Source organism: Carcharhinus amblyrhynchos, chromosome 27, assembly GCF_965287045.1.
Source record: "Carcharhinus amblyrhynchos chromosome 27, sCarAmb.v2.hapA, whole genome shotgun sequence".
Lineage (NCBI taxonomy): Eukaryota > Metazoa > Chordata > Chondrichthyes > Carcharhiniformes > Carcharhinidae > Carcharhinus > Carcharhinus amblyrhynchos.
The window spans coordinates 31,475,620-31,502,818 of NC_137350.1; the positions used below are offsets into that span (position 1 = coordinate 31,475,620).

A 27,199-nucleotide genomic window follows, 5' to 3' on the forward strand; every position below is an offset into this window, starting at 1 on the left:
CTTCCAAAGCCATGGCCTCTACCATCTAGCAGGAACAGGACAGCAGATACCTGAGAACACCACCACCTTGAAGTTTCACTCCAACTCACACATCATCCTGACTTGGAAATATATCAGCCATTCCTTCACTGTCATTGGGTCAAAATCCTGGAACTCCATGGGGACAGCACGGTGGCACAATGGTTAGCACTGCTCCCTCGCAGCACCAGGGACCTGGGTTCAATTCCAGCCTCGGATCTTTGTGGAGTTCTCCCCATGTCTACATGGGTTTCCTTGGGGTTCTCTGGTTTCCTCCACAGTCCAAAGATGTGCAGGATAGATTGATTGGCCACGCTAAATTAACCTTCGTGTCAAGGTGGTTAGCAGGGTAAATACATGGGACTAGGGCCTGGGTGGGATTTTAGTTGGTGCAACTCGATGGGCTGAATGGCCTCCTTCTGCACTGCAGATATTCTATTCTATTCTATCCCTTACAGCATTATGGGTATATCTACATCTCTGGGACTGCAGTGAGTCAAGAGGACAGCACAAGGGCAACTAGAGACGGGCAATAAACGCTGGTCTAAACAGCAAAGCCTACACCCTGCAAATGATTTTTTTTAAATTGCCTTTAAGCTTTTGTCCCTTCTTGACTCACTCAGCTCCTTTTTACCTAAGTAGCTGCTTTCTTCTACAACCTTGACATTTCTCTAACTACTTTTGTACCTACCCTTTCCTGAATTTCCTGAATCCTCCCAATGCCCTCCCCTCCCACAACACCTCCCTTCCCTTTATGAAATAGATGAGTCAAAAGCAGAACGGTATATGTGTACAGTGAGTATTCAGTCTGTGAACTGAAATGTGTCTGGGCAGTGCTTGTCGCAATATTGAACCTATCAGCTGGATAGGGGACAGGTAGGTTATGAAGGGCCTGTATTGGTGGCAATGTCATTCATCCATTCCAATTTACATTAAATCTGTCCTAATCGAATCCATCTGAGAGACAACCTTCTTGCACTGGCAGTGTTCTTGCGTGCAAGCAGATTTTAGTTCCACTAATGTTGCAAGATCACAGGGGGTGATTCTCTGGGCCCATTAGTCCCCGGCGGAATCACATGGCACAGAGAATTGGGCATCGGGCATTTTTTGAGTCTGCCAACCCGCTGTACCAGCCCTGATCAAGTTCCCATCCATCGCGAGATACAATTTCAGTCCACTTTGAAAGTTATTAGTGGGCTGCAAGCCCCATTCAAACCGTTACCCCACTGCGCACCCCCCCCCCCCCCCCCCCCCCGACCCCCAGCAGGAAGTCCACAGGGTGCCAATCTCTCTTGGTCCTGAGAAATGTGGCCCTGGTGCATATAAATCCAAGGGAGAGGGTGGTAAGGAAGTAAATGTTGTGCCCATGTGCTCCATTGGTGTTGCCAGACTGCAGAGACAGACTCCCCCAAAGGACCAGCTCAGGCTGGGTAAGGGGTTGACCTCAGATCTCTCCCATGGGATGGGGGTCTGGTGACCTCTTCTATCCCTAAGAAAGCTGAAGATCACACTTGGCATGGTGATTTCAGGCAGCCCTCTGATCTAAATTATTATTCCTGTCTGTGCGCTGTGAAACGTTGAAGTGGCCTGGTCACTTTAATTTCCTCTCTCCCTGGACATCTGGAAGGTATCCAAATCACAGCATTCTGCAGAAGTGATTCTCCTTTCTCTCCCTAAGAAGCTGCAGGTGTGAGAAGACTCCTTTAAAATCCTCTGCCTGGCAGGAGAAGTCAGTTTCCTTGGACGGGGGGGGAGTTCCCTTCTCTACAGCTACTCAGTCAGCCCCATTCTTTTATCATTGCATTTTTTCAAGTCTGTGAACCTGCCTAGAAAGCTGGCAAGGGGACTTGGAGTGTGATCGGGAAATCATGGCCCATTTCTTTTGGATCAAGAGCTACTTTATAACAACGGGTGTCAGTTCAAAGTTTAGTTTATTGATTAGTGTCACAGGTAGGCTTACGCTAACACTGCAATGAAGTTACTGTGAAAATCCCCTAATTGCCACACTCCGGCACCTGTTCGGGTACACTGAGGGAGAACTTAGCATGGCCCAGTGCATCTAATCAGCATGTCTTTTGGAGGAAACCGGAGCACCCGGAGGAAACCCATGCAGAGACAGGAAGAACTTGCAGACTCTGCACAGACGGTGACCCGAGCCGGGAATGGAACCTGGGTCCCTGGTGCCGTGAGGCAGCAGTGCTAACCACAGTGCTACCATGCTGAATAGCTTAATTATTCAGCAGGATTGATTATGTAACTCATAGTGTGGTGACAGATGCAGTTTGCATATAATGTACCAGGCAAGACAATAAGATGAGCAAAGTATCAGAATGAAAATGTGGAGTGGTGTAGGCAAACATAAAATATTGTTATTTTGTGGAAATTGGTGCCAAATGTCAGCGGCGATTATTTGTGGGTAGGACGAAGCATTCAAGGATCGTCTGAAGGAGACAATCAACAATAGGAGACACCATCGTCTGTCAACAAAGGCACCAGCTCATCATCAATAGGACATTGGGAAGGAGGTGGAGGGAGCTATTGCGGTGTGTGACCATGGCAAGCTGATTTCCACAATTGGATGAGTGTTTTGCTTTTTACAGATCAACAAATAGACTGCTTGCATGGAACAATCTGTTTTGACAGCTACCGGCTAATGGGAAATGGTAGCGCTGTGAGCAAATGATTTGACTGTAATGTACCCATCTTCCGTACGTTTGCTGAGGCTTGTGCCAATTCACTAATGGATCAATTTGTAAAAAGTACACATTTGACTGGTACCCCAAGGACACTATTCACAGGAAGATCTCTTAAGTGCTGCATTTCAGCGGTATAAGTCAGACAGCGCTGCAAAATTCTCTCCTTTGCACATCAGCATCAGGACATTCATGCTCAGAAGTAATAGTTCCTAAGACATTAGAGACAAGAAGAATGCCAGCCCACTAAGAATGTACAACACAAGGGGTAAGGCTAGATTCCATTGGTAAAGTTCTTCTGATGAATTAATCTTGAGCCCAGGAGAGAGAATCGGAAAAGGTTGGTACACTTGTTCCTTCAAGAAGTTAAACGCGGAGAGGAAAATAAAGAATCCTTCCATGAGAGAAGCATAAAGGACCAGCTAGCCCATCGATTTTTCATTGAACTCAAACCTCACCCATTTACCTTGTCAACATAATCCCCCTCCTCGCTTCCCAGTTTCTCCTCACATCACAAATGCAGCTTTGCCTCTGAAATCTTTCTATACTCTTCACTTCTAGGGAACTTAGTTAGTACGCCTTTGGCCAGAAGTTTCACTCAGATTGCTAATTCTCTGTGTCTTTGCAAAAATAGTGGCAGAGACGCAAATCCTGAAGTCTTGCCCGAAAACCTGAACTCTACCATTTTTGCAGTTCTGAATTTGCCTGGTTGGGTATCCAAAACATGACTTGTGCACTTTAGACCAGGAGATCTTAAGGCAGCTCCAGTACCCTTTTGGATATGGTCCCTTTGGAAGAGGTCAAGTATCCTTTGGAATTGTTAAAAATAGACATTATTCTGCAGAAAAAGTACATTAAAATCATTGGAAATGTCAAACTAATCGAAACAGTCAAGAGAACTGTCAAGGCATTTAAAAGTCCTGCCTTTTAAATATTATAAAAGTCAGTCTGCTGTATTAAAATTCAGTGCTTGCTATTTCACTCTGTTGACACAAAGATGAAGACTATCATTACACAATTAGTGCTGCATGACTGATTTCACAATCTATCTCAGTGGGTTCCCCATCAGTTGGATTGACAACTGCAAGTAGTTATAATCTCTTTGATATAGAACTATGAACACAATTGTTATTTTCATTAAGATCAAAGAAATTTAAATGTAGCAATTTTTTAAAAAAACAATGTTTTTTTTAAATAATGAATTCATCAATGGGCAATTATTTAATACCAGCATGGGTCCTGAGGTCTGCCCATGATGGATGTGGGGTGAGTTGGCATGATAGGTGTTAGGGCAAAGAACGGGGGGAATGGGGTGGGAGCATGGGTTGGCATGAGTTGAGAATAAGTTGTAATAGGGACTATAAAGGGCATGGTGGATAGGCAGAGCATCATAGGTTGGCAAGTAGGGTTTGAGGGACCATGGAGGGTGGTCATAAGTTGGCATGGGTTGGAATGGATAGGGCATTGAGAATGAATGTGGGGTGAGAGAGTGTGAAGGGTGAGGGATGGAGGGCTTTATTAACAAAACTCAATCCCTCATTTCTTCAACAAAGTGCATCAGTGCCAGCTTCCTCACCCAGCAACTGCCAAACTCTTTCCAGGGTTGCCCGCAGTGACTTCCATTTTGGCTTGCCACTCCACCCTCCTCCACCCCACCCTCACCCAAGATGAAAATCGGAATTTCCAGGGCATTTTCTTCCCGGGTTGGTTTTGCAGAGCGGGTTATTGTCCCGGTTCTGTGTTCCTGACCAGAATCGATCGTTCAGACCATTTGTGTTGAAGAAAAGAGAGTCCACTCTTCTTATTTCCGATTTTTAAACTTGCGCCTTTGGATCAAGTGGAACGTTCGAGACAGAGATCAATAGTTTTCTGCTGGCCATGGGTATCATGGGATATGGAGCAGAGAATGTGTAAATGATGTTAAGACACAGATCAACCAAGATTAAGTTGAATGGTAGAATAGGCTCGAGGAACTGAATGTTCTGTTCTTTAATTCCCCTGGCCATTCCTCCTTGTAGTAAGAAATGATTTGCCTGCATCCATTCTTGTTGATGATCCAAGTGGCACCTTCTGATTCTATGTTTTCTTACAGTCTCTCGAGCAATCGGATTGTGTTCAAATTAATTTGGAGGTGTTTGCTTGCTAAATATTTTAAACCTCACTCCCAGGCTGTGGTAGAATCATACAATCCATACAGCACAGAAGGAGGCCATTCTTTTTTTAAAGTTTATTTAATAGTGTCACAAATAGGCTTACATTAACAATGCAATGAAGTTACTGTGAAAACTCCCTAGTTGCCACACTCTGGCGCCTGTTTGGGTACACTGAGGGAGAATTTAGCTCCATCTCCCATGATACCCTTGGCTAACAGGAACATGGCCAATGCACCTAACCATTCGGCCCATCGAGCCTGCACTGACAGCAAAGCCACCCAGACCCTATCACTGTGATTCCATGTATTTACCCTGCTAATCCCCCTGACACTAAGGGGCAATTTAGCATGGCCAGTCCACCAAACCTGTATGTCTTTGGGTTTTTGGTTGGGGGGGAACTGGAGAATCCAGAGGAAACCCACGCAGAAATGGGAAGAACTCCATACAGACAGTGACCCGAGACTGGAATTGAACCTGGATCCCTGGCACTGTGAGGCAGCAGTGCTAACCACTGTGCCACTGTGAAACCCATGAATAAAGAATTTTATTAAAAAATATTAGCAGCTTCCTAATCCTTTTCTGGTCTCTCCAAAGCATCTTAAAGCATGTCACATACCATAGTGAATGATTGTGACTGGTGTGCAGGCAAACACACACAGCAATGTCCCATAAAAGTTAGAGACAAACTACAGCCGCACAAAATCAAAATACCGCGGATGCTGTAAATCTGAAATTAAAACAAAAATGTTGGAAATGTTTAGCAGGTCTGGAAGTCCGTGTGAATGGAATTCATGGTGAAATTCTGTTTGCATGTTCTCCCAGTGTCCGTGTGGGTTTCTTCCGGGTGCTCTGGTTTCCTCCCACAGTCCAAAGATGTGCAGTTAGATGGATTGCCATGCTAAATTGTTCCTTAGTGTCCCAAGAAGTACGAGTTAGTGGGGTAAATATGTGGGGTTATGGGAATAGACCCCATCGGTGAGTCAGAGAGTCGGTGCAGACCCGATGGGCTGAATGGTCTCCTTCTGCATGTAGCAATCCTATGATTCTATAAATTCACTGGGGAATAATAGTTCCACTTGCCATTAATTCTTGTTAACTCTGTGGTCAGAAATTTCCTGTCCCACTTGCCACAGGAATTGTAGCGGGCAGGACAGAAAATTCAATGGGCCGTTTATAGGTCGGTTGACCTTGGGCGGGTACTCCCGGTCTTTGGGCATGCGTGGCTGAAAAATCCTGCCCTGTCTTTCTCTCCCTGGCTTCTGCCAGACCTGCTGGGTATTTCCAGCATTTCCATTTTATTTGGGACAGATTATTTGTCCCTTTTCCGAGACTGAAGACCTACACGGTTGATCCTTCATCCCTTCCCTCTGATGAGAGATCACTCTTGTTGCCCTCACCCCTCCATTCCTCCCCACTTATGTCACATTCATCAGAATTGAGCATGCTACTCATCAGCTAAGTGAAAGTATTCGGGGGTCATTGTGGATGGTGGATACAGGTTTTTTAAAAATTCATTCATGGGACATGGATGTCACTGGATGGCCAGCATTTATTGCCCATCCCTAGTTGTCCTTGGAGGGCAGTTGAGATCAATCATATTACTGTGGCTCTGGGGTCACATGTAGGCCAGACTGGGCAAGGACAGCAGATTTCTTTCTCTAAAGGAAATATTAGTGAATCAGATGGGTTTTTCCAACAATAGTTTCTTAATTCCAGGTTTTTTTTAATTGAATTCAAATTCCACCACTGCCGTGATGGGATTTGAACTTGGGTCCCCAGAACATGAGCTGAGAATAGTTCCCCCACAACATGCAATGAAACAAATTGATCAGATAGCTGAGAGAAAGTAGCAAGACTATGATATGCAGCATGAGGGTCCCTGGCATTTCATATGACATGGATGATTGATGGGTTACAGGGAGCAGTGGCAGCGCCCCCAGTGGCAGAGATGACCCTTTCCTTCCTGAGTGACGCACTGGCCTGAACTCCTCTGGCGAGTTCTACTTGCCTGGTGCACAATGTTAGAGACCAGTCGTAATTCATGTTGGTGTATAAGCCTGATATTGCCGTTACATCCCGTTTGGGTCAGTACTGATAGAGTGCTGCACTGTTGGAGGGTCAGCACCAAGGGCACGTTGTACTAACAGGGGCCCATGCTGTCTGTGGTTTATATAAATGATTGAGACCTGAATGTAGGGGGGTTGATCAGCAAATGATATGAAGATTGGTACGGTGGTAAATAGAGAGGATAGCCATATATTACAGGAGGATATAGATGGGCTGGTCAGATCAGTACAGATGGAATTCAATCTGGATAAGTGTTAGGTGATGTGCTTGGGCAGGACAAACAAACTAAGGGAGTACACGATGAGTGGCAGGGCCCTGGGAAGCACCCAGAGTCAGAGGGACGTTGGTATGCATGTACACTTGTCCCGTAAGATAGCAGGGTAGGTGGATAACATGGTTAAGAGGGCATATGGTATACTTACCTTTATTAGCTGAGGCATAGAGTTTAAGAGCAGGGAGGTTATTCTGGAATTATATAAAATATTGGTTAGACCATTGCGAGAGTATTTTGTGCAGCTCTGGAATCCACATTATAGGAGGGATGTGATAGCAGCGGAAAGGGTGCAGAGGAGACGCACCAGGATGTTGTCTGAGCTGACGAGTTTCAGTTATGAAGAGAGATTAGATAGACTGGAGCTGTTTTCCTTGGAGCTGAGGACACTGAGGCGGGACATGATAGAGATGTATAAAATTATGAGGGTTAGAAATAGAGTAGAGAGGAAGAAAGTTTTCCCATTGGTGAAGGGGTCAATGATCAGAGGTCATAGATTTAAGGTTAGGGTCAGGAGGTTTAGAGGGGATGTGAGGAAAAACCTTTTCATTCAGAGGATGGTGGAGTCTGTAACTCAGTGCCTGAAAGAATGGTGGAAGCAGAGACCCTCATAACATTTAAGAAGTATTTAGATGTGCACTTGTGGTGCTAGGGCACACAAGGCTATAGGCCAAATGCTAGAAAGCAGGATTAAAATAGTTGGGTAGTTTCTCTTTGACCACCATGGACACGATGGGCTGAAGGGCCTTTTTCTGTGCTGTAGACCCCCATGACTTCTTCATTGGCAGAGTGCTAGGGGGTGGCAGAACAATCGCTACACAAAACCCCGTCAGTATAAATTGTGTTTTGGGCCGCCTGCGGGATTTTACGACAGCACAGTAGTTTTGGGCGGCACGGCAGCACAGTGGTTAGCACTGCTGCTTCACAGTTCCAGGGACCTGGGTTCGATTCCCGCTTGGGTTACTGTCTGTGTGGAGTTTGCACATTCTCCTCGTGTCTGCGTGGGTTTCCTCCAGGTGCTCCAGTTTCCTCCCACAGTCCAAAGATGTGCGGATTAGGTTGATTGGCCATGCTTAGATTGCCCCTTAGTACCCTGAGGTATGTAGATTAGAGGGAAGTGGTTCATTTTGGCAGGTCAAATAGGATAGCAGAATATAATACTAATGGTAGGACTCCTGGCAGTGCGGAAGATCAGAAGGATCTTGGGGTCCTAGTTCATAGGACGCTCAAAGCAGCTGTGCAGGTTGAAGCTGTGGTTAAGAAGGCGTATGGTGTACTGGCCTTCATCAATCAAGGAATTGAGTTTAGGAGTCGGGAGATAATGTTGCAGCTATATAGGACCCTGATCAGACCCCACTTGGAGTACTGTGCTCAGTTCTGGTTGCCTCATTACAGGAAGCCAAAGAACGAGTGCAGAGGAGATTTACAAGGATGTTGCCTGGATTGGGGAGCATGCCTTACGAGGATAGGTTGAGTGAGCTCGGCAGATGTACAAGATGTTGAGAGGTATTGATCGAATGGATAGTCAGAGGCTTTTTCCCAGGGCTGAAATGGTTGCCACAAGAAGACACAGGTTTAAGGTGCTGGGGAGTAGGTACAGAGGAGATGTCAGGGGTAAGATTTTCACTCAGAGAGTGGTGGGTGCAAGGAATGGGCTGCCAGCAACAGCGGTGGAAGCGGATTCGATAGAGTCTTTTAAGAGACTTTTAGATAAATACATGGAACTTAGTAAGATAGAGGGTTATAGGTGAGCCTAGTAATCTCTAAGGCAGGGATATGTTCGGCACAACTTTGTGGGCTGAAGGGCCCGTATTGTGCTGTAGTTTTTCTATGTTTCTATGAATTGTGGGTAAAATATGTCGGGATTTTGGGGGTAGGGTCTGGGTGGGATTGTGGTCGGTGCAGACTCGATGGGTCAAATGGCCTTTTTTGTATGCTCCTGCTGCTGATCCTGCCAGTTGGGACTGGAGAATCCTCCTATTGTAATACCGGGGATGGGGAAGGAAATTAGGAGAAAAACGGAGGCAAATCTCTTGGATGGCTTTGGTTGGGAGGAAGAGAGTTGCGGGGTGAGGGGGGGGAATGTTAGAAACCAGTAAAACTTGCGGCTTGTCTGCAACCCTCCGCTCCGCAGAGTTTATTCACTCGGTGTAAACTAATGGATAAAAATAAAAACAGTGGCAATGAAATCCACTGGAGACAATAGTTTCATCTGTCATCACCAAAATTGCCACTCACAGAATTAACAAAGTTTTTCAGCATCGTTTCCTGAAATGCACACGGTGGAACAATATTGCGGAAACTTTATGTTTGCGGCAAACCCCAGTGAGGTTTCTGAATAGTTTGCCCTGTTTTGTATTATTCTAACATGATAAACATACAGACTGTGCAGCACTTTTATCAGTAGGAAATAAATTAAGAATCCTCCAGTGGCCTGCAATTTGCCGTAATGCCTACTGCCTTGAGCTTTGGATGTTAATGCACATTTCCTGAAAATACTTTAAGCTCAGAGCCCCACTGTTTGCCTTCAGTTTACAAGAGAACAGTGCAGATCTTTGGGGTAGATGCATCCTGTCAAAGCAAGCAACCGAAACCAAAGCAGAAACTTTTGCCTGACGGTTTTTGTTTTGCCTGACAGGGCGCCACTGCAAGTGTTCCTCAGTGAAGTGTTTACAGCCAGACCTTAGCTTTAGCTGCTTTATCACCATCCTGCCTCTGGGAGTCCTGCCCAATTAAGCACAGTGGATCAGTACGTCAACACTGAAGGATCTACAGCCCTGCCCTCAGAAATAAGAGCCATTGATGTAGATACCTGAAAGGGAGGGCACCGCGAGACGCAACGCCTCCACGGGTGACCCTGATGGGAGCCACAGAAACTAGAAGGAGGAGTAGGCCATTCAGCCCTTCGAGCCTGCTCCACCATTCATTTTGATCATGGCTGATCATCAAATTCAATATCTTAATCCCCCGCTTCCACGGCGCCCCCCCACATCTCTTGATCCTTTTAGCCCCAAGAATTATAACTAACTTCTTGAAATCACACATTTTGGCCTCAACTACTTTCTGTGGTCGTGAATTCCACACACTCACTATTCTCTGGGTGATGAAATTTCTCCTCACCTCAGTCCTGAAAGGTTTGCCCCTTATCCTCAAACTATGACCCCAAGTTCTGGACTCCCCCACCATTGGGAGCATTCTTTTTGAATCTACCCTGTCTAATCCTGTTAGAATTTTCTATACTTCTATCAGATCCCCACTTACTCTTCTAAACTCCAATGAATACAATCCTAACCGACTTAATCTCTCTTCATATGACAGACCTGCTGTCCCAGGAATCAGCCTGGTAAACCTTCTCTGTACTCTCTCTATAGCAAGGACATCCTTACTCAGGTAAGGACACCAAAACTGCACACAATACTCCAGGTGTGGCCTCATCAACGCCCTATACAATTGTAGCAAAACATCCCTATCCTATAGTCAAATCCTCTCGCTATGAGGGCCAACATACCATTTGCCTTCTTGATTGCCTGCTGTTCCTGCGCGCTTATTGTCAGTGTCTGGAGCCATGGTCACAACATTCTGGAGTTAATATTAATGACAGAATGATAGCCCCCAATACGCTGTTTCTATCTCTCGATTGGGTGTCCCCTTTAGTTGGGGACCTGCATACAAGCCGGAAAGTTGCCATTCACATTGGCACAATGGCCTTGCCAGGCTCTTCAAGATGCCCAATTGACTAGCTGCTGTTTGTGCACACCTTGCTGTTTCCCCGCAGCCCAGTGTGTGTTTTCTTAAGGTTTAAAATTTATTTATTATTGTCATAAGTAGGCCCACATTAACACTGCAATGACATTACTGTGAAAATCTCATAGTCGCCACACTCTGGCACCTGTTTGAGTACGCTGAAGGAGAATTTAGCATGGCCAATCCACCTAACCTGCATGCCTTTCTGAATGTGGGAGGAAATCAGAGCACACAGAGGAAACCCATGCGGACATGGGGAGAATGTGCAGATTCCGCACAGACAGTAACCCAAGCTGGGAATCGAACCCGGGTGCCTGTGTACAAATAGTCTGGATGTAACGACATGCTGGCAAGCTGACATGCTGGCTGGTGGAAGGTCGGGGGACCCATGCCCCCTCCTCGCAGCCTTACAAACTCCGTCACACTGCCTTCCTGTGATAAAAACATTTTGCAAAAGATAGTGAACAAAAGATGGTGTTGCCAATGTTTGGTTTCTGATGGCACAGGAATGAAATATTCTTTAGCCAAATGACAGCTGATGCTGTAAGCTGTGGAAATAATGAATATCACCGAGTGTGGTGACCATTTCAAATCTTAACTGCAATCTAACGTTATTGCTTGATTCATGATTAAAGTAATGAATTGACTTTTCTCTGCCCTGCTAAGGATCTGATTAACTGTATCCAACCAGACTGATTGCCTAATTACTTCTCTTCAGCCCACTGATTGTGTTATTTGGAGGTTTTTTTTTAAACAGAGCATGTATTACAATTTGGACCAAACTAAATATCTTTAATATAAAAGCAATTGTGCTTAGGTTGACGGGGTGTCATTGAATGTTGCGCAAGAACAGGATCAGGCTTAAATAGGACACTCTGTATGGTCGAACAGCAACTTAACACTTACTGACCCAGTCTCACATAGGACTACGGCTGCGTGACACAGTGGACAAGTCCCCAAAACTTGCCGTGCGTCTCTGAACAGTATCACTGTGCCACCATCCCTCCTGTAAATAAAATGGGATTAAAGTAACAAAATAGTATTAATTTTAATGATGTCATCCCTATCAATTATAGCCCCCTCACCCTCACAGTATAAATCCTGTCCTATTTTACCCTACAAAGGGTAGTCCTGACTTGAAACGTTGGCTCTATTCTCTCTCCACAGATGCCACCAGACCTGCTGAGATTTTCCAGCATTTTCTGGTTTTGTTGTGGTATTAAACCTACTTTGATGGTGAGACGATGGTCTAGAGTTATTATCACCTGATTATTCATCCAGAAACTCAATTAATGTCCTGGGGATGTGGGTTCACATCCCGTTACAGCAGATGGTGGAATTTGAATTCAGTTAAAATAAAATTTGGAATTAAGAATCTACTGATGACCATGAAACCATTGTCAATCATCAGAAAAACCCATCTGATTCACTAATGTCTTTTAGGGAAGGAAATCTGCTGTCCTTACCTGGTCTGGTCTACTTGTGACTCCAGCCACAGCAATATGGATGGCTCTCAACTGCTCTCCAAGGGCAATTAGAGATGGGCAATAAATGTTAGCCAGCCCATGTCCCACAAATGAATTTAAAAAACTTACTTCACTCTCACTGTAGGTTCATTCATTCCTTTGAATAGATGAAGACGGCACTGGTACGGTGTTTAAATTGATTTATTTTATTGAATAGAACTTAAAATTAAATCACTACAAAAGCGAAAAGAAAAGAGAAAAGCTAGGGGGAGAGAGAGACAGACTGGCTTCTTCTGCTAGCCCTACACTGATCAAAGCAAAACTCAAAAACAGACTGAACTGAACTGAAAACATAGATCTGAAACTACAATATATGTGATTCGTTATCTTGTTATTGAAATTGTTTGGCACATGCTGTCTCTGACTTGGAGAAACCAGCCTGGCAGATGCTGTTTATGAAAAGCCTGTTTTGCTGGCATTGTACTTTTCAAAAGTGCAGTCAATTTTCTAGCTAACCCAGCATGCCTTCTGGGATTTAACATGTAGTCTGGTTGAAGCTGAGTTAGTTGATTTTTTTAAGCTGAGCATTTAAATGGAAGGCAGAAATATCTTAAAATGAAGTCTTTGCACAAGTGAAGTTAACCATACACAGGATCAACACTCACCAAGAACTGTTTCAGTTCTTGTTATTTACAAGCTGTAAGAATGTTGAGAGAAAAAATAAATGGGGAACACTATCCTTCACGGAGTTGCTAACAAGGCAATGAGAGATGAGGTAATCAATACACTTCTCATTTGAATTACATTAAGTGTGTGAATTGCGTCTGTCGCATTAGGCTAGCTTTGTGATATTGTTTAAGAACTTGGAATTGGTGCTCATTTGAGCTGAGACAACTCAGTTTAACACAATGTAGTGCAGGCCATTCAGCCCCTCAAGACCGTTCCACTATTCAGTCAGTGAGGGAAGTGTTCCAAGGATTGACTTTAGGAGGCCACGGAGGTTAGCACTGCCAAGTGAGGTGGTTGAGGCAGAGACGTTAGCCACATTTAAGACTTATCTGGAAAGGCACATGAACAGACGGGGAATAGAGGGATGCAAGTGGTAGTTAGGACAACATGATTGGTGCAGGCTTGGAGAGTCAAAGGGCCTGTTCCTGTGCTGTACCAGTTTTTGTTTGTTCTTTGTCAATTAAACTTTCAAGAACGATGGAGTTTAACCCTGATTAGTGCAAAGTGATTCATTTTGGTAGGAGAAACTTGAATGTGGATTACAGGGTCAACGGCAGGGTTCTGAGGAGTGTGGAGGAACAGAGAGATCTAGGGGTTCATATCCACAGATCTCTGAAGGTTGCCAACTCAAGTGGAAAGAGCCATGAAGAAGGCTTATAGTGTGTTAGTATTTATTAACAGGGGGTTTGAGTTTAAGAGCCGTGGGGTTATGTTGCAATTATATAGGACCTTGGTGAGACCACATTTAGAATATTGTGTGCAGTTCTGGTCACCTCACTATAAGAAGGATAGGGATGCTTTGGAGAGAGTGCAGAGAAGATTTACCAGGATGCTGCCTGGTTTGGAGAGTAGGTCTTGTGAGGAAAGGTTGAGGGAGCTGGGGCTTTTCTCTTTAGAACGGAGGAGGATGAGAGGCGACTTAATAGAGGTTTATAAGATGATGAAGGGGATAGATAGAGTGGACGTGCAGAAACTCTTTCTTCAGGTGGATGTAGCTGTTACTAGGGGGCATAACTCTAAGGTTCATGGTGGGAGATATAGGAGGGATGTCCTAGGTAGATTCTTCACTCAGAGAGTGGTTGGGGTGTGGAATGGACTGCCTGCTGTGATAGCGGAGTCAGACACTTTAGGAACTTTCAAGTGGTTATTGGACAGGCACATGGAGCACACCAGAGTGATAGGGAGTGGGATAGCTTGATCTTGGGTTTGGACATAGCTTGGCACAACATCGAGGGCCGTAGGGCCTGTACTGTGCTGTACTGTTCTATGTAACGAGATTGTTGGATTTTGTTTTGGATAAAGGTAAACAAAGATGGGGAAGTGGCATTGAGGTACAGATCGTGCATCCAGTAAATGGACAGTAGGACAGGCTTGAGGAGCTGAATGGTCCGCTCTACATTTCAATGAAAGTTGAATTAGCTCGTCAAAGAAGCACCAATTCCAAATTCTTAAACAATATTGAAATCCAGGCTAATGTGACAGAAGCAATTCATACACTTAAAAATGCGATCCAAAACAGAAGCTTATTGATTACCTCATCTCTCATTGAAGCTGCTAACAAGGCATTCATAAATTATTTAGGTCTGATAAAATAAAAGAGCCACTTACAGCTGTTGTATAGATTGTGCTGATGAATAATGGAAGCCAAACATGCAGCGTAGAGAGTGTAGTTCCCTCGATGTTCCAAGTTGTGAAGGGCTGCTTTGGGCAGAGGCATTAACAGGATTGCTTCAAACAGGAACCAATTAATAACAATTTATGGGGAGCAATTTGCTCAGAAAAACAAACTAGCAACGAATATTTAAAAGGAAATGCAGTGCATTGAAAAACAATTAATAAATGGTTAAACAAATATGAATGACTGTGCAGAAGGCAACTCAACTGGGCTCATCATTCTGATTAAAAAGTTTAAAATATAAAATTTGGAATTGTATACGTACATTGCTGATATGTTACCAAAGCTGTTTATGTTGCATTCATGAGGACAAATGCAAGAATGTCAAATTTCAAATCATCACAACAATTGATGAATTGTGGTACAAATTGTTTGTGACTACTTGAAAATTTGGTATTCTTGTCTTTGTCCTGATGAGTGCAAATTGAAAAGCTTCAGTAACATGTCTCTCTTTTCATAGCATCATAGAATCCCTATAGTGCAGAAGGAGGAGATTCAGCCCTGCTGAAGTATATTCACCGACTATATTCCCACTCAGACCCCCTTCCCATGACCCCACATATTTACCCTGCTAATCCCCCTGACACGAAGGGACAATTTAGCATGGCTAATCAACCTAACCCACACATCTTTGGACTGTGGGAGGAAACAGGAGCACCCGGAGAAAACCCATGCAGACATGGGGAGAAACCATATCCATGCAGACAGTGACCTGAGGCCGGAATTGAACCCGGGTCCCTGGTGCCGTGAGGCATTAGTACTAACCACTGTGCCATTGTGCTGACCTCAGCAAATATTTGAGTCCTGTGTGCAAAGCGACTGGTATTATATGTAAATTCAAAGTTCCAATTACGAATCTTAAACCTTGTAGTCAATGTGTGTTATAGAACCTTGCAGCACACAAGAAAGCCATTCAGCCTATCATGGCTATCCTAGCTCTTTGAAAGCGTTATCCAATTAGTCCTGCACCCTCTTCTTTAAACTCCACACCCGCGCAATTTTTTTTCCTTTTCAAACCAATATCCAATTCCCTTTTGAACTTATTATTTAATTTGCTTCCACCACCTTTCAGGTAGTGCACTTCTAACCATTGACTGAAATGGAACTGAATATCAAACACTGTGGATAATGGATGTCTGATCCAGTATCACCTGTTCTGCACCGTTGCCCAAGATGAATTTAATCCCTTACTTCTAGGCTTACTCGTGGGCAAGTGTTTCATGGCTGTTTGGATCAGTTTATAAACGACTACAGCATGAGCCAACCACTCCAAGAGAGGCTGAGGGTTAGAACCCATCAGAATTAAAGATGGCAAAAGCCAAATTTTAGATTTTTGGTTCAAAAACAGAAAATGCTGGAAAATCTCAGTAGGTTTGACGAAGGGTCATCCAGACTCGAAACATTGGCTGTATTCTCTCTCCATAGATGCTGCCAGACCTGCTGAAAATCTCACCTGCTGGAGAGAGATTAGAACCAATGTTTTGGATCTGGATAAGCCTTTGTCAGACCTGCAGAGAATTTCCAGCAGTTTCTGTTTTCGTTTCAGATTCCAGCACCTGCAGTATTTTGCTTTTATCTTAGATTTTTGGATAATAGGTAAACTGGAACAATTAGGTCACCTACTTACGTGTGAACGTTATTGAGATCACTGCAACCACCTACTTGGAGTATGTCCTGTAATAACAGGGAGTTCAGAAGAATAAAGAACAGAGGTCCTATGAGAGGCCATAGTCTGCACCTGGTTATAAAACCTTAATTGATGCTAACATGTTATCAGCAGAATAATTAAATTCTGTACTTTGAGAGCCTAGGTTAGAAGTTCAATAGCAATTTGAAAGATATATTTAATGACAAATTGAGAGGTCATGTCAACATCACTGCCTGTGCTTTTAAACACTTTATAAATGTTTTTATTAACCACAAAAATATAAAGCATCTCCAAGTGTCTTAGTAATCATATATGGTGTGGTAAAGGAGATATTTCTTTTCATTCTTGCATTTTATTCCTAATATTTGCTCTGAACCAGTCCCATTTGTAGCTCATTTGTGGCACTCATGCCTGACATAAAGGAATCCCACAACACCAGTTTGAAGTCCACTGGTGTTGTGGGATTTCTTTGTGTTTTATCTCAGTCCAACGCCAGCATCTCCATATCACTCGTGTCTGAGTCATGGAGCCATAGAGGTTTACAGCATGAAAACCAGCCAGTCGGCCCAACTTCTGTACGCCGCCGCTTTTTTAAATCCCTAAGTTGGTCCCGGCGTTTGGCCCATAATTGTACCTGCTTCTATTACTACTTCTGGCAGTAGGTCATGGCTTTGAAATCTCACTCTAGAGATTTGAGCACATGATCCCAGTCAATACTCCAGCGCCATATTGAGGAGGCTTCTTGGATGAGAGGTTAAGATGAGACCTTGCCTGCCTTCTCAGATGGATGTGAAGTGATCACATGGTGCTATTCAAAAAAGAGCTCTGCTGTTCTCCCAATGTTCAGGCTAATATTTATCCAACCATCATCCATCAAAACTTCAAAAGAGTCATAGAGATATACAGCATGGAAACAGGCCTTTTGGCCCAACTGATCCACGCCAAACAGGTTTTGTAAACTAAACTAGTCCTATTTGCCTGTATTTGGCCCATATCCCACCAAACCTTTCCCAACAATGCACCTGTGCAAATGTATTTTAAATGCTGTAATTGTACCCATCTCTACCACCTCCTCTGACAGCTCATTCCATACCCTGTGTGAAAAAGTTGCTCCAGAGTTCCCTTTTAAATCTTTCCCCTCTCACCTTAAATCTATGCCCCCTATTCTGGGGAAAGGCCTGGGCCATTCACTTTATCTATGCCCCTCATGATTTTATAAACCTCTATAAGGTCACCCCTCATCCTCCTATGCTCCAGGGAAAAGAAATCCCAGCATCTCCTAATAATTCAAACCTTCCAGTCCTGGTAGCATCCTTGTAAATCTTTTTTGCATCCTTTCCAGTTTAATAACATCCTTCTATAGCAGGGCATCCAGAATTGTATGCAATACTCCACATGAGGCCTTACCAATGTCTTATACAGTTGTAACATAATGTACCAACTCCTGTACTCAATACACTTGAGGGATCTCAAACACACCATTGGGAGCCATGAGTTCTACATCGTAACAGTGACTATGTACCTGGGGACATCCTAAGGTCAAAGCTAAATGCAAGTATTTGTTTTAGCAACAAAGTCATAGACTCATAGAATCCTGACAGTACAGAAAGAGGCTATTTGGCCCATCAAGTCTGCACTGACCATAATCCCAGCCAGGTGCTAGCCCCATAATTCCACTTATTTACCTTGCTAATCCTACTGACACTAAGGGGCAGTTTAGCGTGGCCAATCAATTTAACCCGCATATCTTTGAAGTGTGGGAGGAAACCGGAGACCCGGAGGAAACCCACGCAGACATGGGGAGAATGTGCAAACTCCACACAGACAGTGACCCAAACTCGGAATCGTACCCGGACCACTGGCATTGTGAGAGCATGTTCATCTGGCTCTTCATGCCAGTGGTGAGTTCTCCCCTGTAGCCTGGCCAATATTTATCCCTCAATCAACATCACTAAAATCAGATTATCTGGTCATCATCACACTACTGTACCCGAGAGTTGGCCGAGTGCTGATCGGCTGCTGTGCTTTCGATATTAAACAGCGACCGCACTTCCAAAAGTACCTCACTGGCTGCTTTGAGATGCTGCATGATCATGCAGAGTGCTAAATAGATGCAAACTCTTCTCCCCCACCCCCCTTTTGCCACTTGCTTCAGCTGTATATTGAAAGTGAAACCAGAAAATGCTGGACAATCTCAGCAGGTCTGGCAGCATCTGTGGAGAGAGAATACAGCCAACGTTTCAAGGATCATCCAGACTTGAGGTGGAGGGATAAAGCCCAACACAATTAAAGATGTTAAAAGTCAAACTTTAGATTTTTGGATCAAAGAAGAGAAAATGCTGGAAAATCTCAGCAGGTCTGACGAAGGCTCATGCAGACTCGAAGCTTTAGCTCTATTCTCTTTCCACAGATGCTGCCAGACCTGCTGAGATTTTCTAGCATTTTCTGTTTTTGTTTCGGATTCCAGCACCTGTGGTATTTTGCCTTTATCTTAGTGTATATTAAAGATGTTGGCCTGAGTTGGAGCGGTGAAGACTAAGGGCTGGAAAGGGGTTGGGCATTGAGACAGGGATGATTACACAGAGAGCTGAGAAAGACTAATGTGCAAAAGGAAATTTGGCTACGGCTCTCACCAACTATTACAGATGTACCATAGAAAGCATCCTTTCTGGTTGTATCACAGCTTGGTATGGCTCCTGCTCTGCCTAAGAACACAAGCAACTTCAGAAGATCATTGTAGCCCAATCCATCATGCAAACCAGCCTCCCATCCATTGACTTTGTCTACACATCCCGCTGCGTTGGCAAAGCAGCCAGCATAATTAAGGACCCCACTCTCTGGGCATACTCTCTTCCACCTTCTTCCATCAGGAAAAGATCCAAAAGTCTGAGGTCACATACCAATCGATTCAAGAACAGCTTCTTCCTTTCTGCCATCAGACTTTTGAAAGGACCTACCTTACAATAAGTTGATATTTCTCTACACCCTAGCTATGACTGTAACACTACATTCTGTGCTCTCTCCTTTCCTTGTGTATGAAGAGTGCTGCTTGTGTCTGGGCCTGCATGTTGGCTGCCACATTTTCTAAATTATAAGGGACTACACTCCAAAAAGTGCTCTGTTTACTGTGGTGTGTTGAAATGTCTAGTGGCTGTGAAAAGTGCAAGAGACTGCAAGTCTTTCATTCTTCTCTGTTGCTCCCTGGGGCAAGCAGCAGGAACCTGTCGATTAGCCTGGTGGCATCTGCTGGAATTAAGATCTTAAAGTGCCAAGGTGGAGGAACAATACTAATAATGATCTCTTATTCTGCCTCTAAATCCGCTTGGACCAGTTATCTTTACAGGCCTCTAACTCAGGCCAAAGGTTTGCTTAAAATACTCTCAGAAATTACACTTCAATATTTAATTAGCAGTTATTTTAATTAATTCCGTTCACACACTCAAAGACAATACAGTTGTCAGTCTATTAATCACAGTCACACAGTTTCTAGAATCATAGTGGCATGGAGCTAGGAGCCTTTGCCTCATATTTTCTTTCAATTTAAAAACTAGAATCCATGCTATGATAGGTTGAACCTTTTTAATTTTCATATCTAACCGTTTTTGATTCTTAATTCTACAACCTGGATGGTGCTGTAACAACGTCCAACTGAATTTAGGGCGATTATAACCAATTCTCTTTGGAAAAAACCTGGAAATACCGAATTGTCCATAACTTGGCACAAGTAGATTCTCAACTGGCAATCTTGCTCGAAAGGGGGAGCTTAGACTTAGAATTTTACAGTGCAGAAGGAGGTCATTTGGCCCATCGAGTCTGCACCAACCACAATCCCACGCTGGCCTTATCCCCATAACCCCGTGTATTTACCCTACCTAGTCCTCCTGACAATAAGGGTCAGTCTAGCATGGTCAATCCACCTACGCCACACATCTTTGGACTGTGGGGGGAAACCGGAGTACCCGGGGGAAACCCACGCAGCCAACATCTAGAGTCTGCGCAGACAGTGACCTACACTGACAACTATCCCACCCAGACCCTATCCCCGTAAACCCACATATTTACCCTGCTAATCCCCCTAACATTAAGGAGCAATTTAGCATGGCCAGTCCACTTACTCCGCGCATCTTTCAGACTGTGGGAGGAAACCAGAGCACCCGGAGGAAACCCACGCAGACACGGGAAGAATGTGCAAACTCCACACAGACAGTCACCTGAGGCTGGAATTGAACTTGGTTCCCTGACGCCATGAGGCAGCAGCGCTAACCATTGCGCCACTATCTCGTTGTCCTTGAGAAGGTAGTGGTGATGCCACCTTCTTGAATAGCTGTAGGCCATGTCTTTTTATTTCAAAAATATACTTTATTCATAAAAATCTCAATTAAACCATTGCAAACCTTCATGTCTATAAATTGCAAACAGTGCAGAATAAAAACATTTTTACAGTCCATTACAAATTACAGTCATTACATTTCAAAACTTAAAACTATATACATGCCTCAAAAATTTACTGTGTGCTGTTATTTCTCAGGTTGGGGAGGGCCTGGGTAATGTACTCTGTCAGAGAATCGGTGCACACTCGATGGGCTGAAAGGCTCTTCTGCACTGTAGAGATTCTATAATTCTAAGAACGCTCACAAGTGTCTTTTTTTAATCTATTGATATCAGCAATTGCATTTATATAGCACCTTTAACATAAGGAAATGCCCAAAACGATTCATAGGGATATAGTTGGGCAAGAATTGAGCACGTTACTGAACTTGTTTGTTTTCCTCCTTTCAGATCCAAGTGAGTGTTCCTGGAAGGTCCCACAAAGACTGGGCTTTGCTTGTGAATTGGAGGATTTCCAGGAATATGCCGATACCCCAGAATGGAGCTGAGGAACCTGCTCCTGCGGCACTCAGTCGCTATGTGGCTGCTTTTGCAAAGCTTTGTTCTGATGACCTTTTGCTTTAACTTGGTGACAACATGCCCGAAAGACTGTTACTGTGCCGAGGTACACAAGAAGTTAATTGTCCGCTGCAGCGACATGCACCTAAAGGAGATCCCCAGGAACATTCCAAATAACACTTGGAAGCTGTACCTCGATTCCAATCAAATAACTTCCATTCCACGTGACGCTTTCAAGGATCTGCACAAGTTGGAAGAGCTGGATTTGTCCAATAATAGCATTCAGCACTTGGAAGCTGGAGCGTTTCGGGGCCTGAACGAAAGCTTGAAGTTTCTCAACCTGTCGCACAACAAGCTGAAGACTGTGAACGAGGAAGTGTTCAGTAGATTGAAAGCGGGTATAAAACTTTCGGGCAACCCCTGGTACTGCGATTGCAGGCTGCAGGAAATGATGAAGTTGGTGAACATCGGGCTGTCCAACGACATCATCTGCGCGACTGCTTACCCCGAGGAGCACGCAAAGAAATCCTTCCTGGAGGTCGCGCACCACGTCAACCTGTGTAACGTTCACAAAAAGACAACCGACGTGGCCATGCTGATCACCATGTTCGGCTGGTTCACCATGGTCATCTCCTACCTGGTCTACTACGTGAGGCAGAATCAAGAGGATGCCAGACGTCACCTTGAGTACTTGAAGTCGCTGCCCAGCAAGCAGAGGAAGTCCGAGGCTTCCTCCACCATTAGCACGGTGGTGTAACACACATGTCGAAGGGGAACTCTTGGGACCGGGTGGGAAAATAAAAAGAAAGGTGCATAAATCTATCGATTCGAGATCTGCCAAGCTGTGACGATCCAACTGGGACTGTCAGCATTTGTAAACCAGTGGACCCTGACCCTGCCGCACCCGCTCCCTCCATCTTCACCCACCGAACTTACACGCTCCAAAACGGATTGCCAAAAGTGAGGAATAATGAGCACACCAATCTGCTGCTCAGATTCAGAGGTCACAGTCTAGTGCACCCACTGTACGAAAAATACTGTTGCCTTACGCTCTTGAAAACTGAGGAATGGATAAGGAAATGAACTAGCAACAGGACAAGAATAAGCCTGTTATTCAGTGTGTTCTGAAGGACCATTCTTCCATTCAAATCGACCAAGGTTTAGCCTCTTTCTTAGTCTTTCTTTCTCTCTCTCTTTCTTTCTCTCAGTTATGCAGCATCTTAAGGTCTTTGTCCAGCTCATGTGAAATCCACAGTACTTTTGACAGTTGCAAACCCAATGAATGAGAGGGTGAGACAGGGAGGGAGAATGGGCTTTTCTGGCAGATTCAGAGGTTGAGGGTATCAGTGGCTTAGTCTCTGGGGGCCTATGTCGCACAAATCTACAAAGGGTTTGAGGTGCTCACCCTGGTGTCATATCAAATGGAATTATAAAGATGTTCTCTATTACAGCACACACACACACACACACACACACACACACACACACACACACACACACACACACACACACACACACACACACACACAATACTGCAGCCCTCAAGCGACAGTGGTGATCAGGCGTGGCTCATGTACTCGGAATCTGTTCAAAACTGAAATTCTGCAATGTAGGGAGGGGATTCAGGTCAGAGAAGTTGTGGAGCCAGCCACCCATCCTAGACATGCTCAGGGAAAGTGTAGGCATGGCGCCAAACTTTCTTTGCAATTGGTGTAATTTGCTCTGCTAATTGGTTGCAGTTCCTTCTGCAATGGATGGTACAGATTGTTCGGTTAATGAGTTCCAGCAACGGAGCACTGGCTTAGAATTGACCTCCTCGTTTGGCCCGAATATCTGCCTCTCTTCCATGGTTATGTCCACCGACAATGTTTGAGGGTTCTGTAACCATGGGCACCGACAGGACTGGGATGTATCGCCACACCAGGGAACGTTCGTAGAATCATAGAGTCCCTACAATGCAGAAGGAGGCCATTTTGCCCATCAAGCCTGCACCAACAACAATCCCACCCAGATCCTATCCCCATAACCCCATATATTTACCCTCCTAATCCCCCTGACACTAAGGATCAATCTAGCATGGCCAATCAACCCAACCCGCACATCTTTGGACTGTGGGAGGAGATTGGAGAACCCAAAGGAAACCCAGTCAGACACGTGGAGAATGTGCAAACTCCACACACACAGTGACCCAAGGCTGGAATTGAACTTGGTTCCCTGGCGCTGTGAGGCAGTAGTGCTAACCGCTGTTATTTTACGTTTCTATCTACTTTTTATCCATTATAACCCTTGCAGAAGGACAAATGACAAAAATGTTTGATTGGTCACTATAAAAGAGGTAGAATCGAGCTCCTTACTCGCTAATTAACGATGTTGGAATGTTTTTCCTGCTCTGGTTGGATGGAAGGCTCGGGTGTCAGGGATGGTCTAATTGGAAAGCGACTGAATTTTACAGATCTCTTTGGGTGAGAATTAGCTAAATCAGCATCCTTTAAGAGTAAACACCAAAGACCCTGCCATTATGTGATTGAATTGATGCTTTATAAAAGCAAAATGAAAAATAAATAAAGCCAAGGCAGCTACATGCAGTTTGTCCTCTCAACTTATCTAACTTAGTGAGACTCAACTGGCCAAATGTATAATAATTATTTATTTTATTCATTCATGGGATGCGGCCATCACTGGTTGGCCTTGCTCAGCCATTCCAGAGGGCATTTTCTGAGAGTCAGCCACATTACTGTGGTTCTGGAGTCACGTGTAGGTCAGATCAGGTAAGGATGGCAGATTTCCTTCCCTAAAGGACATTAGTGAACCAGATGGATTTTCACGACAATGGCTTCACGTTCATCAGTAGACTTTTAATTCCAGACCATAAGACATGGGAGCAGAATTAGGCCACTCAGCCCATCGAGTCTGTTCCGCCATTCAATCATGGCTGATATTTTTCTCATCCCCATTCTCCTGTCTTTTCTCCAGACTTTTTTATTGCATTTAAATTCCACCATCTGCCATTGTGGGATTTGAACCCAAGTCCCCAGAGTATCATCCTGGGTCTCTGGATTACTAGCCCAGTGACTATATCATAGGCCACCACCTCCCCTTATAATGAAGTACAATTTGAACTCTTTGATCTGGTCGCAAATTCAATATTAAATGATAGTAGGCCAATGTGGAGGACTTCTTACATTATAATAGTGGCTAGATTCAAAACAGCATTTCAAAGAACTGTAAAATCCCTACAGTGCAGAAGGAGGTTCATCATATCTGCACTGTCTCATCAACAGAGTATCTTACACAGGCCCACGCCAGCCCTATCCCTACAACCCCACGCATTTAACCCTCTAATCTCCCTAACATCCACATCTTCAGATGCTAAAGGGCAATTTACCCTGGCCAATACACCTAATTTGCACATCTTTAGGCTGTGGGAGAAAACCGGAGCACCCGGAGGAAACCCATGGAGAATGTGCAAATTCCACACAGACAGTGACCCAAGCCGGGAATTGAACCCGGATCCCTGGTGCTGTGAGGCAGCAGTGCTAACCACTGTGCCACCGTGTTGCCCTGAAAGAGCTTCTCCAGTTTCCATATTTTGGCTAAACTCTTGGTCCGGAATTCCCCGACTTTGCCCTTCTCCACTGCCGCTGCAGAGTCTGGCATTTCAACCGATTGCTAACTTCTCCATTCCCACTGGACGTGGTGGGGGAGGGGTGGGGGATTGGGGGATATTTATGGGGATGTGAGGGGGTCGGGGCGGGGGGGAAACAAAATCCTGGCCCTGACCTCAGTAACTCAAATTCTGCCTCAGGAAACAAATCTTAGTGAAGGCAGTGAACCTTTCCGTCTCCAGCACTTTTTAAGAACCTTGCATTAAATTGAATTTAAATTCAAATTAAATTTTAAACGATAACTTGGGTGATGAAATATTTTTAACCTTTGATAATTGGAAAATCAGTCTTATGCAAGTTGAAAAATAAGTTGGTCTCATCTGACCTGACACCAGTGTGTTACTTTGCAAAGTGCTCAGAGGATGCTTTCTTCACTGAAATCAGGGTCAATGTCTGAACTATATGAATAATTTATACACTGCAGCATTGAGAAATTGTAGTGGCTGTGTTCTCTTGGATGTTCTTATGGGCAATGCAGTAATGATGGAACTTTACTCTTTCTATTGCTACTAATTAGAACCAAATACAGACACATTGTGGACAATCTAGTGCAGTTCTCAAACATGAAAGCAAGAAAAGTACAAGAGCTTGCAATCGTCACCTAGAAAACCCTCAAAGTGTTTGAACACAGGAACATAGAGATTAGGAACAGAAGGAGGTAAACCAGCCCTTTGAGCCTGCTCCGCCACGCATTCAGATCATGGCTGATCTCTTCCTGGTCTCAAATCCACCTCCTCATCTGTTCCCCATATCCCTTTGACCCAGTTTTTAAATATCGGAAGCATATCTATCTCCTTCTTGAAACCATTCAATGATTCAGACTCCACTGCACAATGGGGCAGCATGTTTCACAAATTCACCACCCTCTGCGAGAAATAGTTCCTCCTGATCTCAGTATTGGGGCAGCATGGTGGCACAGTGGTTAGCACTTCTGCCTCACAGTGCCAGGGACGCGGGTTCAATTCCAGCCTTGGACCACTGTTTGTGTGGACATTCGCCCCATGCCTGTGTGGGTTCCCTCTGGGTGCTCCGGTTTCCTCCAAAGATGTGCGGGTTAGGTGCATTGGCCATAGTAAATTGCCCCTTAGTGTCAGGGGGACTAGCTAGGATAAATGCATAGGGTTACGGGGATAGAGCCTGCGTGGGATTGTGCCCAGTGCAGAATGGCCTCCTTCCGCACTATAGGATTCTATGATTCTATGATAAACATCTCAATCTATAACTGTGCCATCTTGTTCTAGATTGCCCCATAAGGGGAAACATTTGGTCTACCTTTATTTTATCAATTCCTTTTAGTGTTTTATATAACTTAATGAGATTCCCTCTTATCCCTCTAAACTCCAGTTTAATCTCTCCTCATGTGTTAGCTCCTTTATCCCTAGAATCAACCTGGTGAACCTCCTCTGAGCTGCCTCCAATCCTTCCTCAAATTTAGAAGAATGAGGGGAGATCTCATTGAGACGTATAAGATGATGAATGGGATGGATAGGATAGAGGTGGAGAGGCTCTTCCCGCTCAGAAAGGACAGTAGGACTAGAGGGCACAGCCTCAAGATAAAGGGGGGGCGGTTTAGAACGGAGTTGAGGAGGAACTTCTTCACTCAAAGGGTGGTGAATCTCTGGAATTCTCTGCCCGTTGAAGTGGTGGAGGCTGCCTCACTAAATATTTTTAAGACGCGGGTTGATGGGTTTTTGATAAGCGAGGGGATTAAGGGTTATGGGGAGAGGGCGGGAATGTGGAACTGAGCCACTACAGATCAGCCATGATCTTATTGAATGGCGGGGCAGGCTCGAGGGGCCAGATGGCCTACTCCTGCTCCTATTTCTTATGTTCTTAAATGAGGAGACGAAAACTGGACACAATACTGCAATGTGGTCTCACCAACACGCTATACAATTGCAACTTAATAATAAGTGGGGAGGTAGTGGTGTCACTGGACTCGTAATCAAGATTCAAATCCCACCATGGGAGCTAGTGTGATTTAACTTTAATCAATAAATCTGGAATTAATGACCAAGAAGCTACTGTCGATTGGCATGGAAATCCATCTGGTTCACTAATGTCCTTTAGGGAAGGAAATCTGCCGTCCTTACCTGGTCTGGCCTACATGTGACTCCAGAGCCACAACAATGAGGTTGACTCTCAACTATCTTCTGAAATGGCCGAGTGAGACACTTAATTCA

The 27,199-nt window shown here is 44.5% G+C and overlaps 1 protein-coding gene across 1 annotated transcript in view; it reads left to right on the plus strand.

The window, feature by feature from the left end:
• The window catches only part of lrrc3ca (leucine rich repeat containing 3Ca), a 65,917-nt gene extending 43,109 nt beyond the window's left edge, over positions 1–22,808 (plus strand). Inside the window, exon 2 of the mRNA XM_080213512.1 lies at positions 21,244–22,808. Coding sequence (XP_080069638.1) covers positions 21,332–22,108 — 777 coding nt within the window. The 5' untranslated portion in view covers positions 21,244–21,331 and the 3' untranslated portion in view covers positions 22,109–22,808. The remainder of the gene's footprint in view (positions 1–21,243) is intronic.
• Positions 22,809–27,199: the final 4,391 nt, after the last annotated feature.